Source organism: Centropristis striata, chromosome 10 (genome assembly GCF_030273125.1).
Source record: "Centropristis striata isolate RG_2023a ecotype Rhode Island chromosome 10, C.striata_1.0, whole genome shotgun sequence".
Lineage (NCBI taxonomy): Eukaryota > Metazoa > Chordata > Actinopteri > Perciformes > Serranidae > Centropristis > Centropristis striata.
Genome location: NC_081526.1, coordinates 37,856,220 through 37,872,230, shown reverse-complemented (window position 1 = coordinate 37,872,230; position 16,011 = coordinate 37,856,220). Strand labels below are relative to the sequence as shown.

Here is a 16,011-nt window from a genome sequence, read left to right as displayed (position 1 = left end):
TCAAGATCATTTTCATTAACAACAACACGTATAGTGACGCAAGTCTATTTAAACTTATTGTTACCGCATTCAAATAAAACCCTTAAAGTGTAAATATTCTGAATGGGCTTTTGAACGGCATTCGTTTTGCCAGTGTGGCCTCCAGGCCGCAGGGGGCGCTAACACGTCAAAACAAAGGCACTCAGCCGGAAGTCTTCAACACATGAAGGATGTTATTGTTTTTTGTGAACTCCTCAATAATGATAACTTTCACACTCATTTTAAACACTTTATAATGTTTGTTGGAGTTTATTTGCGAAGTTGTGTGACAGCTTACTGATAAAATGCCAACGACAAACCGGAAGAAGCAGGGGAAGGACATCGCGGTAAAAATCATTTTTATTTTTATTTTCTTTTACTGTAATTTAGCTAACAAAACCTAAGAAAGTATATAAAAATCACTTTAACCAGTGGCGGTTCTAGACCAGTTTTACTGTGGGGGCCAAGCAGGGGCCAGTGTTTAATCAGAGGGGCACATTAAAAAACGACGACATGATATTTAGGCATTCAAAACCTTTATTTTAGTTTATTTAAAAATATCATTTAAGTATATTTGGAAGATACAAATACACTGATTGAAACAATGAGACTTACCAACAATAATTATTTTTGTATGACAATGACATTTCTCATTTTTGTGCACAATTACTTAATTTTTATTTTGAAAGTGCAGTCCAGTGAGAATGATCTTCTTTTATATACACAAGCTTTTATTGCACAATTAAACTATTATACAATGGACACATTCTGGGTTCCTTTTGTGCACAATGAGATATTGTTTGAACAAAAAATAGGTAGGAATTGTTCCGTTGTTCATCGTTATACATTGATCATTTAAATATTAATTTGACCCACCGCCACTGACTTTAATTAATTACTGTACTTGATAAACGTGTACGATACGTACGTGTTCCTATTGAATGGAATGTTAAAAATCTTTTTACAATCAGTGTACATCTCTGTATCTTATTTCTTGATAATATGCATATATGTTTTAACACTGCATTCCCGTTTACATTCAGTTTAACATTATACCTTAACAGGTGTAGTAATTGCACAGTGAATATTCACTGTGATTTGTGATACTGGGCTTTTTTTAAATAGTATTGACTTCACTTCCTCCACCAGTGAAAAATAAATCAAACTGGTAGTAGCACTTATTGATGCACTAATAGATAGATAGATAGATAGATAGATAGATAGATAGATAGATAGATAGATAGATATACTTTATTTATCCCAAGCTGGGAAATTACAGTGTAGCAGCAGCATTACACACAGAGACAATAACAACACAATTAAATAAGAACAACCTAAGCAATAAAATATAAAAATACAATAAAAAATAGCTCTTATTGCACTATACCTTGATTGTTTGTTTGTATTCTTCCTGTAAGTCGCTTTAGATAAAAGCGTCTGCTAAATGACTGAATGTAAATGTAAATGTAGTAGGCTTTGGCATTTACAGTTATGATGGCTCTGTGATTATTTTCTTTTTTTGATTCAGGTTCAGGGGACCAACGACAGCAGTGTGGTGAGCAAGGTGTCTGCTGCAGCGCAGGGCTACTTCCATGATGTTTTCCTCCAACACTTTGTGTGCAAAGCAGCTAGGAGAGCCCCGCTCATCAACAGGTCAGCAGGGGTTGTAAATGATGTTGTGCTAAATCATTGATCTTTGTGTTTCATATTTTTATTGATGTGTTTACAAAAAAAAACAGAGGGACATACCTACATCAGGGTACATTGGTGTCGACATTAAACATGTTGTACACATCATTAGATTTAAATTGTATGATTTTAAGAACAAACAACAGTCACACAAAACGAAACCAAATAGACTATACAGTATTTAGATATTTCGACATAGTCTGTATAAAATGAATAAACTGACCACATAAACATAACAGATAAAATACATAAATAATTATAAAAGAGAGAGGGGAAAGAGGAGGAAGTAAAATATATATATATATATATATATATATATATATATATAATAAAATAAATAAATAAATAAAAAGGGACAAAGAAAAGAAAGGAGTGTGGGGGGGGTTACATCGTCACAAAAAAGTCCATAAACGGTTGCCATTTATCGTAGAATTCAATCATTTATCTTTGACAAAGAAGCACCACATACAGGAGTCATAGTGGTAAACTGGGGAACTCACTGCCTATGGTGTTTTGTACAAATAAAAGTCTGAAGTGTATTTGTGTGTTTCAGGGGTTACTATGTGCGTTGGAGAGCTGTGGATAGCTGTTTGAAGAAGTTCCTACACATCACAGAAAACTGTCCCAAGAGACAGGCAAGTTAGCAGCATACTGACGAACTGTTTTATAAAGAAAGTGGGAAAGTGTTGCATGTTCTAGATCAGCGGTTCCCAAACGTTTTTAGCCTCCCACCCCCTTCTACGTCCCAACTGTGTTGACGCACCCCCAATCCCCCACACCTTCAAAAAAAACAAAATGCAATAAGCTTTTTTATCGCCATATTAAAGGCGGCATGTTTAATCATGCTCAAATGAGAACACACATATAATAAAATAATCACCATCACAACAATGAGCTCTCGCATTTGAATTAACCTGAACACAGTTTCAATATAATGCAACAAAGTTATGAACAAGCTTCCACTTTTAAGAGCAAAGAGGATGATGAAGGCTCAGGATCAGAGGCAGAAAGAACATAAGTTGGAAAATGTTATAATATTTTTAGCCGCGTTGAACAAAAATTGCAGCAAGTTTAAATGAGCGTGGAGCTAAACAACCCGTCATCATAACACAGGCTGGAAACATGGAAGAAGAGAACTTCTTCTACGCTTCATTTTAAGATGAAGTGCATTTTGAATAGCCTGCATTTATTAATTAATAAATATTACAGTTTTTTATTTTACATTTTACAAAGGAAATGTTTATTTACACTTCTTTATTGTGTGGGGGAAAAAAATGTAATTGTGTAATTATCAGACCGCCATTACATTTTTCATCTCGCGCACCCCAGGGGTCCACGCACCACACTTTGGGAACCCCTGTTCTAGATATATTCTTTTGCCTTTTTCACTCCTGCCATCTTTGTCCCTCTCCGTTTGTTAGATTCTGTCTCTGGGCGCCGGGTTCGACTCTACGTATTTTCGCCTCCGTGCAGAAGAAGCACTTGACAGGACGCTTGTGTTTGAGGTCGATTTTCCTGATGTGACGCGACGCAAAGCAGCCCTGATCAACTCTAACATCACACTGAGGGGGATGTTGGACCCCAGTTTACCTCCTCTTACAGGTTTGTCATTTCCAATCCACATTTCACTGAGATTCAACAGATTTTCTTTGTCATGTGTCACTTAACCCTCCTGTTGTCCTCGGGTCAAGGAAGGATGAAGAGGGAAGGACGCAAAGGGAAGTAAAAAAGGATGGAGGAAAGAAGGAAGGAAAGAAAGAAGGATGGAGGAAGGAAAGAAGAGAGGAGGAAAAGGAGAAAGAATGGAAATGAGAGGGAAAGGAAGGAGGATGGAGGAAAGAAAGGGGAGGAGGAGAAGAAAGGAAGGAAAAAATAAAGAAGGAAGGAGGGAGAAAAGGAGGGAGGCAGGAAGGAAAGAGGGCAGAAAGGAGGGAGGAAGGAAGGAAAGAGGGCAGAAAGGAAAGAGGAAGGAAAGAAAGAAAGAAAGGAGGGAAGGAAAGGGGGGTGAGGGAAGGGAAGAAGGAAGGAGGATAGAGGAAGGAATGGAGGCAGGAGGGATGAAAGAAGGAAGGAAGGAGGAAAGGAGAGGAAATCAGGAGGAAGGAAAGAAGAGAGAAAGGAAAGGAGATAGCGGAAGGAGGAAAGGGAAGGAGGGAGGAAAGGAAGGAAAGAAAGAAAGAAAGAAAGGAGGGGCGAGGGAAGGAAAGAAGGAAGGAAGGAGGAAAGAAGAGAGGAAGACAGGAGGAGGGAGGAAAGAAAGAATAGTCAAAACAGATTGGGTCAATTTGACCCGGAAGGACGACAGGAGGGTTAAGTTTAGATTTTTAAAGTGTTTTTCTTCCTCTGTGTGTCCAGGACCTGTGTATGTGTCCAGTGGTCAGTACCGTCTCCTGGGAGTGGACATTAGGGAGGAGTCCCAGGTGGAGGAGGCTCTGGGTGCAGCAGGGCTGGACTGGGATGCCCCCACTTTAATTCTCTCTGAAGTGGTGCTCACCTACATGGAAACAAAATGGTAAGAACTGCAGCTTAGTCTATTTACATAACGTATCACCCTTTTTCTGTATGCATAATATATAAGCCAGGACTTTAAAATAATGTACTGTATTAGGAATTACATTATCATATCATCTAGCAAAAGATTCTTGATTTATGATGTTAGCTATATAGCTTTAATGTAAGGTTGCTTTGATCTATTTATCTTGATTTAAATCTATTTAAAACCTACTTATTGTGTTGCATTAATAATTTACTGGCCAAATGGAAATCTGTCTCTATTGTCCATCAATTGCCTCTCATATGTTTTGCTGATCAGCCTGTTGTGTTGTGTCTCTTCAAGGTCAGATGATGTCATCAGTTGGGCAGCAAAGCTCCTCCCACAGTCACTCTTTGTTATGTATGAGCAGATACGACCACATGATCCCTTTGGTTGGATCATGCAACATCATTTTGTTAAACTAAATTCAACTCTGCATGCTCTTCAGCAATACCCCGACACTGCTGCACAGAGGCTCCGCTTCCTGCACAAGGCCAGTATGCAGAAAATATAAACATATTACTACATCATGTAACTGTTGCTGATTGTTTTTCTGTGAAGTGTGCACAAATTGTTAAAGTAGGAAGAATTAAAAAATAAATAAAACAATAATAATAATAATTAAAAATAAAACACAGTTATAATGCCAATAATCATAAAGTCCTCAGTTTGAATTAATTTCTGTTGTTTTTTGGGGGGTTTTTTACAAAAATTGGTGTCTTTATATACAAAGTTTTTCCAAGTCCCATCAAGTTTTAACAACATTGGGATACATTTTTTGCACCACATGCTTTACATATGTACAGTACAGGCCAAAAGTTTGGACACACCATCTCATTCAATGCATTTTTCTTTATTTTCATGACTATTTACATTGTAGATTCTCACTGAAGGCATCAAAACTATGAATGAACACATATGGAATTATGTACTTAACAAAAAAGTGTGAAATAACTGAAAACATGTCTTGTATTTTAGATTCCTCAAAGTAACCACCCTTTGCTTACTAGAATATAAGACATGTTTTCAGTTATTTACACTTTTTTGTTAAGTACATAATTCCACATGTGTTCATTAATAGTTTTGATGAATTTACAATGTCAATAGTCATGAAAATAAAGGAAACGCATTGAATGAGAAGGTGTGTCCAAACTTTTGGCCTGTACTGTACATATATATATATATTTTTTTAACAACATTGGGGAAAATGAGGCAGGCAGAATAAATTGATTTATCACAATATCTTTTTAATTTTAAGATTAGATTTGGTTCTTTTTCCTGAAGGAAGCCTTTGTCCCACTTTATCTGTTCAAGGACTGTCGTAAAGTATATAATCTGACAATAATTCCAGTTTTTTACACTTTCTGGTTGGGATATAAGGTATCATTTTGGCGACTGTTTTGAAGAAAATGAGCCTTTTAAATCTGCTGGCGGTTGCAGGTTCAGATGTTTAATCCAACAGTGTCACGGTGTTTGTGTGTCCAGGGCTGGCAGCAGTGTGTGTGTCTGGATATGAATGACTTTTACCTCCAGCTGCTCCCTGAGGAGGAGAGACGCAGAGTGGAGAGCCTGGAGCCTTTTGATGAATATGAGGTCAGCTGTTTACATGTGTTTGCATCTTCTGTTTTTTTTTTTATTACAACAATGTTCCCAGTGATCATGTTGAACAGAGTGACCATATATCTTCTGAACCCTCAGGAGTGGCATCAGAAATGTTCCCACTACTTCATCCTCACTGCGTCTCGAGGCTCTTTGATGGCTCAGGCTTTACTAACACACGCTCCAGGTGGCTATCTCTTTAGTTCCCTCTACGAAAAAACACCTTTCCTACTTCCATCTAAAGCAGATGTGTCAAACTCTGGCCCGTGGGCCAAATTTGGCCTGCAGTATAATTATATTTGGCCCGCGAGGAAATACCAAAATATAATACTACAAATCCCAGAATGCTCTGCTGGTGTTTTGGCTAGAACACAGTAGATCAGTGTGTAGCAAACTGAGCAACAATTAAAGTTGTCTTTATTGTTCTTGCTAGTCCAAGGCTTGAATGGTTGCACATTCATTGAAGGATATTATTATTAGTCATTTGGTTTATTATTGTTATTTTATTCTTACATTTATTTTTAGCCTGTGGAAAAAGATGACTGTTAAATTTAAATTTAAAGAAGGCCGCATATAAAATAAAGGGACATACGATTTTTATTTAAATTTTATTTAGGAAATGAATGCCATTGATGTGTTTGTTTGTTTTATTTGATATTCGATTTTGAACATTTGCAATATTAAGTTATATCAAGCTTTGCTTGTTCTGTTTCGTTTGAACTTGTTTAGGTCCATTTTTTCAATAAATATCAATGTTGGCCCGCGACTTTGTCCAAGTTTAAAATTTTGGCCCACTGTGTATTTGAGTTTGACACCCCTGATCTAAAGAATCTTTTGTTTGTTTGTTTTACCTCAGTATCTCCGGTGCCATTGGTCGGCCCATCCTGGAGCCCTGCAGCTCTGAGTGTGCAGACCGTACCGGCTTGTTTGGAGGGTCTGGGGATGGCTTCCACCCCGGTGAGCCCAGGTCAGGTCCTGCTGACCGGAGGCTGCAGCAAAGGAGGCAGGGGGGCTGAGTCCAGGATCCTCATCAGGGGCCAGGAGGGCTGGAGGTCTGTCAGTGTGGAGACACCAACAGAGCTGGGTGAGGGGGCGTGCTGCTTCTGATTGTTTTGGATAGATAGATAGATAGATAGATAGATAGATAGATAGATAGATAGATAGATAGATAGATAGATAGATAGATAGATAGATTCTTTAAATGCAACAATTTTTTTTGTTGTCAAGGGAAAGAAAATGAAGCAGCAACTATTTCAATAATGGATCAATTGTTTTGTTTTTGTTTTCATTGGAAAATGCCAAAGATTCTCTGGTTGCAGTTTTTTTAAACATGTAGATTTTTATTTATGTCATAATAACAGAAAATCTAACATTTCAATTTTAGACTTTTGGTCGTAGAAAAAACACAAATTGACGGTATCCACATGGGGGCATTTTGTCAACAAAAATAAAAAAATCAATAGATTAAATGATTAATTGTGAAAAGATAGATGGATAGATAGATGGATAGATAGATAGATAGATAGATAGATAGATAGATAGATAGATAGATAGATAGATAGATAGATAGATAGATAGCTAGATAGATAGATAGCTAGATAGATAGATAGATAGATAGATAGATAGATAGATAGATAGATAGATTCTTTAAATGCAACAATTTTTTTTGTTGTCACGGGAAAGAAAATCAAGCAGAAACTATGTCAATAATGGATAGTTGTTTTGTTTTTGTTTTTATTGAAAAATGCCAAAGATTCTCTGGTTGCAGTTTTTTAAATATGTAGATTTTTATTTGTCATAATAACAGAAAATCTAACATTTACATTTTAGACTTTTGGTCGTAGAAAAAACACAAATTGACGGTATCCACATGGGGGCATTTTGTCAACAAAAATAAAAAAATCAATAGATTAAATGATTAATTGTGAATACACAGACAGACAGACAGACAGACAGACAGACAGACAGACAGATAGATAGATAGATAGATAGATAGATAGATAGATAGATAGATAGATAGATAGATAGATAGATAGATTGATTGATTGATTGATTGATTCATCCCCAAAGGGAAATTAGTAGTAAAATAGTCCTTTCTAGCTAATTATGCTCCATCAGATTACTTCCAGAGCACTTCCTCTGAGCATCAAATAACACAATAAATAAAAAGCACATAGTGATAATACTCCAATACTTTCTTTCTCTAGTCATGTGATCAATATTGTGCAAGTAAAATAAAAGTTGTGTTGCCTTCTTCCAGGAGTTCGACTCTACCACACGGCCTCCTCTCTCCCTGGAGGAGGTGTTCTGGTCTACGGTGGTCGCTCCTCTCCGCTCAACCCGATCAGAAGCCTTTACAGAGTAACGCTGGGCTCCGGGGGTCCTCCTGGTCCTCTGGACTCAGAGGAAGGAGACACAGAGAAGCTTAGTGTGGAGCAGATGGTGTGTACGGGGGATCCTCCACCGCTGAGATGGAGGCACACTGCTACTGCTGTCAAACACAAAGGTGACACGTCTTATCTCATTTCTCCTTCATTTTCATTTGTACTTATTTTGTAAACAATTAAATCTTCTTATACTTCCTGCAGGTAAAGACTTTCTGTTTGTGTTCGGTGGAAAGAACGAATCAGAGGCAGCTCTGGGTGGAGGCTACTTCCTGTGTCTGGAGCAGCAGCGCTGGACTCAGGTCAGTTGATCACAATGTTTTATCTTTATAAATATTTCTATTTATTGCACACATGCTGTGAGCACTTAAATTAGTTTCTGTTTCTTCTTTAAAATGCATTGGGTGACATGTAGATGCTAAGCAAAGTGCTACTGTAGACGGAAGCAGCAGCGAAACATGTTTTATACACCTAAATATGTTTTTAAAAGACTATATTTAGAATATTGTCACTGCTCAACCATGCTGTAAAATAGTCCTTTCTTTTTTTTTTTTTTTGGCCCACCACCACCCCCCCACTTTTGGAGGACAACTTTATTTTTATTTACATAACAAAAAAAGGTCAAACAACTTGAACAGAAAATAAGGTAAATAATTTAAAAAATAAAAATAAAGAGTAGATATTTACAACACCAGTTGTTGTTTACGTTGATTTCTGACAGTTAGTAGGTATGAGGAGGGTTATTGTGTGGCCATACATATATGCTGATAAGCAAATCAGCAGACGGACAGACAGACAGACAGACAGACAGACAGACAGATAAAATAGTCCTTTCTGATGTAAACAAGTAATGACATAATAGAAAAAGTGTGTGTGTGTGTGTGTGTGTGTGTGTGTGTTAATCCCAGATCCCAGTAGAGGGTGCTACACCAGAGCCCCGTCACACCAGCTCAGCGTGTCCGTATCGGGGCGGTGTGGTGGTGTTTGGAGGACTGGACCGATGGGGGGTCCCACTGGGGGACACGGTGGTGTTACGGCCCACTGACGGAGGCTTCTGCTGGGAGAGAATAGAGCTGCAGCCCCCTCCTGTTCCCAGGTCTGTGGTTTATACATCATTGGTTTCCTTTCGAAACAAAACTCCATGTTCTAAAGTTTCTATTGATGAAAAACAACCACTGTTGACTTTGTTTCAGGTACTCTCACTCTGCCCATGTGATCGGTGAGAAGCTGGTTGTGGTTGGAGGAGTTTGGCTGCATTCAGACGGAGTTCCAGGTGTCGTTATTATCGACCTCAGCACCTGCAGCAGTGTGGAGTTCAGGCTGGACACGGTCAGTCAGGCTGCTTTAATAAATGATAATGATATGTTGCTGCATTTTAGTTTTTGTTCACACTGACTTTTACAAACATGAGGAGGAGTAAACATGACAGAAGTTGATGCTGCACGTCAATACTTCTGATGTGATTATTTATGTTTTTTGGTGTTGGACAGAGCTTGCCAAGAAGCGTTACTGAAATGATTAGACTGAATGTCTATATAGTGTTTTTTCTGAGCGATGGTTTGAATGTTTGGTGCATATGAGCTGACCATGAAAACAGTTTGTCTTAACCAAACCAAACAAGCTTTCTTACTTTATCGGACCAAGTGGACACAGATGTAGAGCAATAGTTTTTTTTTAATTAAGTGGCTTTTACTGTATTTTACCTCCTGGATTTAGGGCATCAAGTGCTCCATAAAAAGCAATTTGTTAACAATGCATTTTAATTTATTATGTAACCTCAGAATAAACCTTTGAGACAACAAACTGATAGTAAGTTAAAAGATAAATCACTGTGATCACTGTTCTGTTCTGCCATCTTCAGACCTCCGTTCCCTGGCCACTGATGCTCCACTCCTTCTGTTCTGAGCTGAGTGATCCAGAAGAGGAGGAGCTGCTGCTGATAGGAGGAGGAGGAAACTGTTTCTCTTTTGGGACTCACTTCAATCTTCAGCCTGTCACTGTGGACCTCAGACCTGCGCTGGGATGAAGTCTGTGAAACTGTTAAGCCGTTGAAATCAATGACTGGACAGAGTTGATCCAAACTCCAACACCTCTAACATCTGGGACAGGAGGAGACTGATGAACTTGAATTCTCTGGAGCAGTTTGAACTTCAGATACACTACCGGTCAAAAGTTTTAGAACACCCCAATTTTTCCATTTTTTATTGAAATTCAAGCAGTTCAAGTCAAATGAACAGCTTGAAAGGGTACAAAGGTAAGTGGTGAACTGCCAGAGGTAAATAAAAAAAGGTAAGCTTAACCAAAACTGGAAAATAATGTACATTTCCGAATTATACAAGTAGGCCTTTTTCAGGGAACAAGAAATGGGTTAACAACTTAACTCTATGGAGTCTTGGGCTATTTTGTCCATTTTTGAATTCTTTTCATGTCTTTGTAAGTCATTTTGTGTCTTTTTTGAGTCATTTTGTGTCTTTTTGTGTCTTTTTTAAGTCTTTTGGTGTCTTTTTTTAGTCATTTTGTTTCTTTTTTTGCTCATTTTGTGTCTTTTTTTAGTCCTTTAGTTCAACATAAAATGTGATTTTGAATCTTTTTTTTTATTTTCAAAACACTATCATGCTCAATAAAGAATTTTAAATGTTGCAAATGTGCATTAATTTCAGAGTACACTGAGACATTAAACTGCATCATTTTCAATTAAATTCTGGGAAAGTTGGTGTGTTCTAAAACTTTTGACCAGTAGTGTATTTGTTACTGATGTTGGTTGTGGATGTCTTATTAAGTATGCAAGCGCACAAAAAGGTTCAAAAGACATTAAACAACATGTAAAATCAAGAAAGAAACGTCCTCCGTCTGCTTACTGGACAGGCTTTTATTCGTGAGACCTCAGTTCAAAATCACAATAATCAAAAATCATAGTCAAGTATCAACTTATTGGGCCGTTTTTAGGTTTTGGATGGAGGTGAAATCATTCGGTGAAGCGCCTGAAGGACTGGACCGCAGGACTGTTGGCTCCCCAGTCGCCAGGCTTGCGGTACTCTCCCTTCTCCAGGAAGTACTGGCGTCCACGGTAGTTAGGGTGCTCGTAGAAAACCCACCAGCCATCGAAGATCTTGCAGGAGTTGACCTCCCTCCAGCGGAACTTCTCCAGCAGAGAGGGGCAGTCCTCTGTGGCCTCGAAGGCCTGGCCCCCGAAGTCTGCCTTCTCATACAGCTGCATCTTGTACTGAGTCCCACTGGTCTGCAAGGGTACGGGAGGAGGCGGGGTCAGTGACAGGGGGGGGAGAGGTGGTTAGTGCAGGGGGTTGGGGAAGAACAGGGAGGGGATGTGGGGTAAGAGAAAAGGGGAAGGGGGGATATGTAGGGAGATGAGATTTACATCTAAGGCCCCGTTTACACCAGGACGCTCGCGGGTGAAAACGACAAAATATTTTATGTGAAGTGCCTTTCGTTTAGACGGTGACGGCGTTTTTGGGGCTTAAAGACGCAAAAATCTGAAACCACCCTCCAAAGTGTAAAAGTGTAATCCTCTCCTCCGTAGCGTGTCGTCTACACTGACAAGACACAAAACTCTGATCTGATCTGCTCACGTCACGTATGTGTTTACGTCACATACATGCTCCAGGACAGGAAATAAAGAAACGTGGGATTATTTCCATGGTGGGACCTTCAAGCTGCTCTGGCAGCTCTAATAAACTTACAGGAGTCTTTCCACCAAATGTCCAGGATATGTACAGATAGTATTAGTGAACAGAGAAGGATCTGGAATTACCTCCATCACATTCTGGATGCAGCGATTGGTGGGAGGAGCCAGACGGCTGTGAACGAGACCTGGGAGATCTAGTGATGGAGGAGAACTTTGTGGAAGGAGTAGCTGATGAAAATGTGTGGCGTGAAAACTTCTGCATGCCCAAAGATGCTCTTATGGCTTTAAGTGATGCCGCCTGGCTGCATACAATCACATTTCACACACTTTTGCGTCACCGTATGCAGCAGATTTCCTCCTGAAAACGCTCGACTAAACGAGGAATAAAAAGTGAAGACGCGACGCCACTTTTGCATCTTCTGTTCAGACCGTCCTCGTGTGAACGGGGCCTAACACTAGAAAAATGTTTGTAGCTCTGCATATAAAATGAGGCTCATCATCATCCACCGCAGCAATAAGACAACTCCTCCCTTCTGTTTCCTGCCTTTATAAACAGCTCAAAACTTCAGCTTGTACAAACTCTATTGATTTTTGTATGAAAGTGGTGTCCCTGGATCTGCCTGCAGAATGTGGGTCAGTTGGGCCGAGGCCTGATCATACGAGCAGATCGAGCCACGTATTGGTCTCCATCGACCAATACCAATACGCCCTGCAGCCACGCAGAGAGTCACCACCAGAGCACGACCTCTCATCCCTTAGTTTTACTCTCCTCTGCACTCACTGTGGCTGTTATTATGGAAGAATTATCCTATCTTTATTCAAGAGCGTAGATTTTCAGTTTGAGAGCATAATTTGTCTTTCTCGTGCTCAGATTTGTTCTCCTCATGCTCACATTTTGCGCTCGCACTCAGATTTCTGCTGCTTTCTTTCAAAATGTGTGCGTGCACTTAAAAATCACATGCTTGTGCTCACATTTCTTCTTCTTGGACACAAACATTTCGCTCGCACTCAAATATGTCCTGTGCGCGCTCAAATCTAAAGTCTACGCGCTCAGATCTCAAGGTATATCTCGGGTATATGGTCTGTTTGTAAAACTGCTTCTCTCTTAAATTTACACCAATTGACCATATTAGCCAGCTATTTGAATCATCACCTATTTAAGACGCAGCATATTTCTGTAGAATTAATCTTAAGTAGTCCTAAAAAGAGTTATCGTAGCTTAGATTATATATATATATATATATATATATATATATATATATATATATATATAGGCATGAGCATGAGGAGAACAAATCTGAGCACGAGAAAGACAAATTATGCTCTCAAACTGAAAATCTACGCTCTTGAATAAAGATAGGATAATTCTTCCATATGTTATTAGTGAAAACAACTTCTGACTGTCTGAAGCTCAAGTTTATAACCATAGCCTGTTGATTAGAAGTAAATGTAGCCACTGTGATGTGGACTAACTGTTTGAAGCCCTGATTGTGTATCGCATGGCATGATCCGCCATGCATAGTAGTCTAATTGGTCAGGAGATGGGACCTGAACAAAAAATTGGGTACTGGTACCTCTTCTGAGCATGGAGGTCTTGTCAGTCTTAGCACTTTAATGCTACGCAGGGTGGGCAAAGAAAAGAAGTGGGATCCATAATAACACATTTTGAAGCCTCAACTTTGGGCCTGATTATGACTCCTACTCCTTATCTGGACTAGAGCCACCCTGTGCAGCAGCCGGTTGGTTAAGGTTAGCCATTGACTTCAGTGGTTAAGGCAAGTATGGACGCCTGTCTAATTCAAGCGTTTGATTGCTACACAGGTTGGGTCTTACCAAGAAAAGCAGTGGGATCCATAATAATGGGGTTTTAAGCCTCAAGTTTGGCATTTTGGCCATCGCCATCTTGTTTTTTTGGAGCCAGAAGTGACCATATTTGGACTTTCTTACACACGTGAAAGGGTCAAAGTTCTAAGACCAAAACAGAAAGTTTATTTGACCCTAAATGGGACTATAATTTACTAAATAACCATCATACTGTTTTGAAGATGACCTGAAACTAATGATTGAGAGCATAAAGTCATTATGAGAATGTTTACTGAGGTCAAAAAAGGGTCATTTTCCTTTAGACTTCTATGTGATCTGACTTCTTTTTGCAGCCAGTGGAGTCGCCCCCTGCTGGACGTTAGAAGTAATGCAGGTTTAAGGCTCTTCTGCATTGGCTAACCTACAGAGTGAGGCTCCTCTGCTTCACAGCTGAGGTAAACCCTACTAGGAGTCACATTTGAACAGGTTAGTGGTGAATTAAGAGGCCGTACTGTGCAGCAGATCAGATCACAGGCTGACTTACAAAGTGGACCATCTTGCAGGAGCTGAGGCGGTCATTGAGGCCCATCCAGCGCTGGTACTCTGGGTACTCCCCCCTGGTCAGGACGTACTGGTAGCCCATGTAGTTGGGACGTTCGTACACCACCCAGGCCCCACTCTCCACCCGGATGGAGTTGCAGCGGCTCAGGTAGGCGTGGAAGTCAGAGCAGTCGCTGTCGCACTCGTAGCGACGGCCCTGGAAATTCTTGTCCTCGAAGAAGACAATCTTGGGGGGAAAACATGCAAAAAAATCTGACTGAAAAGCATTCTTTTGGCAGTTTCGTTTCAATGGAAAGTGCAGCTTTAACGTCTAAATCTAGCCACACCTAGTACTGCACTTTTCTCAGATGTAAACCAAATAAAAGCAGGTTCAAACCCCCAAAATCCCTCCAGAAAGGGCGCACACTCAGCCTTAAAGCCTCATATTGATGCTTCACCTGCATGCCACAGTGTTACCTGACTCTGAGTCCCATTAAGTGTGAACTCACCCTGCCCATCTTGGATGTACTGTGAGGGATATCCTTGGTGATGTTAAGTGATCGTGGCGTTGGTTCCCCTGAGGTCTCGATGTTGCTCTGGCTTCTCCCCCGTCCCTTTTATATCCCCGCGTTCCCACGTTCATAAACAGCAACAGTGGAGGCAAAAGGGGAACAATCGCTTTGTCATGAAAATGAGATCCAAAAATTGAGTCAGTGATTCTAGTGCTATTCAGTTTTTCCAGAAAAGCGAGGAAGGATTACGGCATAATGGCCGGGCATGGTGAGCGTCCATTGACCCCACTTCTCTACTGGCTGGCTCCAGTGCCCACCCCCCCGCTCACCATGTTACACATGCCAGCTCCACCAGCTTGCCCCCACCTGCCAACTCATGACTTATTTCTATTCTTCCTTATGGATGGATCCAGATAGAGCAGGGACCAGTGATGGAGGAATAATTAAATATCATTAAATAGAAAAGAAATTCACTTAAATGAGAATATTGCATTTTTATCTGCAATATATACACTACCGGTCAAAAGTTTTAGAACACCCCAATTTTTCCAGTTTTTTATTGAAATTCAAGCAGTTCAAGTCAAATGAACAGCTTGAAAGGGTCCAAAGGTAAGTGGTGAACTGCCAGAGGTAAATAAAAAAAGGTAAGCTTAACCAAAACTGGAAAATAATGTACATTTCAAAATTATACAAGTAGGCCTTTTTCAGGGAACAAGAAATGGGTTAACAACTTAACTCTATGGAGTCTTGGGCTATTTTGTCCATTTTTGAATTCTTTTCATGTCTTTGTAAGTCATTTTGTGTCTTTTTTTGGTCATTTTGTGTCTTTTTTTAGTCATTTTGTGTCTTTTGGTGTCTTTGTTGTCATTTTGTGTCTTTTTCTTGTCATTTTGTGTCTTTTTTTAGTCCTTTAGTCCAACATAAAATGTGATTTTGAATCTTTTTTTTTACTTTCAAAACACTATCATGCTCAATAAAGAATTTTAAATGTGCATTAATTTCAGAGTACACTGAGACATTAAACTGCATCATTTTCAATTAAATTCTGGAAAAGTTGGTGTGTTGTAAAACTTTTGACCAGTAGTGTACTTAAAATATCAAAAGTAGAAGTACTCATGCAGAAAAGCGCCACTGTTAATTGTCTATAAACAGGCACAAAATGGGATTACTGAAGTAAAATAGTTTTTACCCAGTGGTGGAGGAAGTATTAAGGTCTTTAACTTAGGTAAAAGTGGTGATCCTACGGTGTAAAAGTAATGTTACAAGTAAAAGTCTTTAAGAACAGGTAAT

General features: G+C 39.5%; 2 protein-coding genes across 2 annotated transcripts; one reads left to right on the top strand and one right to left on the bottom strand.

Moving 5' to 3' along the window:
- Positions 1-212: 212 nt before the first annotated feature.
- Positions 213-11,028, top strand: lcmt2 (leucine carboxyl methyltransferase 2). Its single transcript, XM_059343053.1, has 14 exons — positions 213-365; positions 1,547-1,671; positions 2,261-2,342; positions 3,129-3,309; positions 4,063-4,219; positions 4,544-4,733; positions 5,726-5,833; positions 5,939-6,026; positions 6,696-6,923; positions 8,100-8,345; positions 8,428-8,525; positions 9,132-9,319; positions 9,417-9,552; positions 10,085-11,028. The coding sequence occupies exons 1-14, from the start codon at positions 324-326 to the stop codon at positions 10,247-10,249; spliced, it is 2,034 nt and encodes a 677-aa protein (XP_059199036.1). The 5' UTR covers positions 213-323; the 3' UTR covers positions 10,250-11,028.
- A 160-nt stretch (positions 11,029-11,188) lies between these two features.
- On the bottom strand, positions 11,189-14,727 carry crygs2 (crystallin, gamma S2). The gene is made up of 3 exons (XM_059343172.1): positions 14,719-14,727; positions 14,214-14,456; positions 11,189-11,461 (listed from the first exon to the last, which is right to left on the bottom strand). The coding sequence occupies exons 1-3, from the start codon at positions 14,725-14,727 to the stop codon at positions 11,189-11,191; spliced, it is 525 nt and encodes a 174-aa protein (XP_059199155.1).
- Positions 14,728-16,011: the final 1,284 nt, after the last annotated feature.

What these genes read in the sequence shown, in the direction of transcription:
- lcmt2 (XM_059343053.1), top strand. Translation starts at nt 324, where the DNA reads ATGCCAACGACAAACCGGAAGAAGCAGGGGAAGGACATCGCG. An exon ending in AGCCTTTTGATGAATATGAG is followed by an intron (nt 5,834 to 5,938) that starts GTCAGCTGTTTA and finishes CTGAACCCTCAG; the next exon opens with GAGTGGCATCAGAAATGTTC. An exon ending in CAGCCCCCTCCTGTTCCCAG is followed by an intron (nt 9,320 to 9,416) that starts GTCTGTGGTTTA and finishes ACTTTGTTTCAG; the next exon opens with GTACTCTCACTCTGCCCATG.
- crygs2 (XM_059343172.1), bottom strand. An exon ending in CCTGCAAGATGGTCCACTTT is followed by an intron (nt 11,462 to 14,213) that starts GTAAGTCAGCCT and finishes GTACCCTTGCAG; the next exon opens with ACCAGTGGGACTCAGTACAA.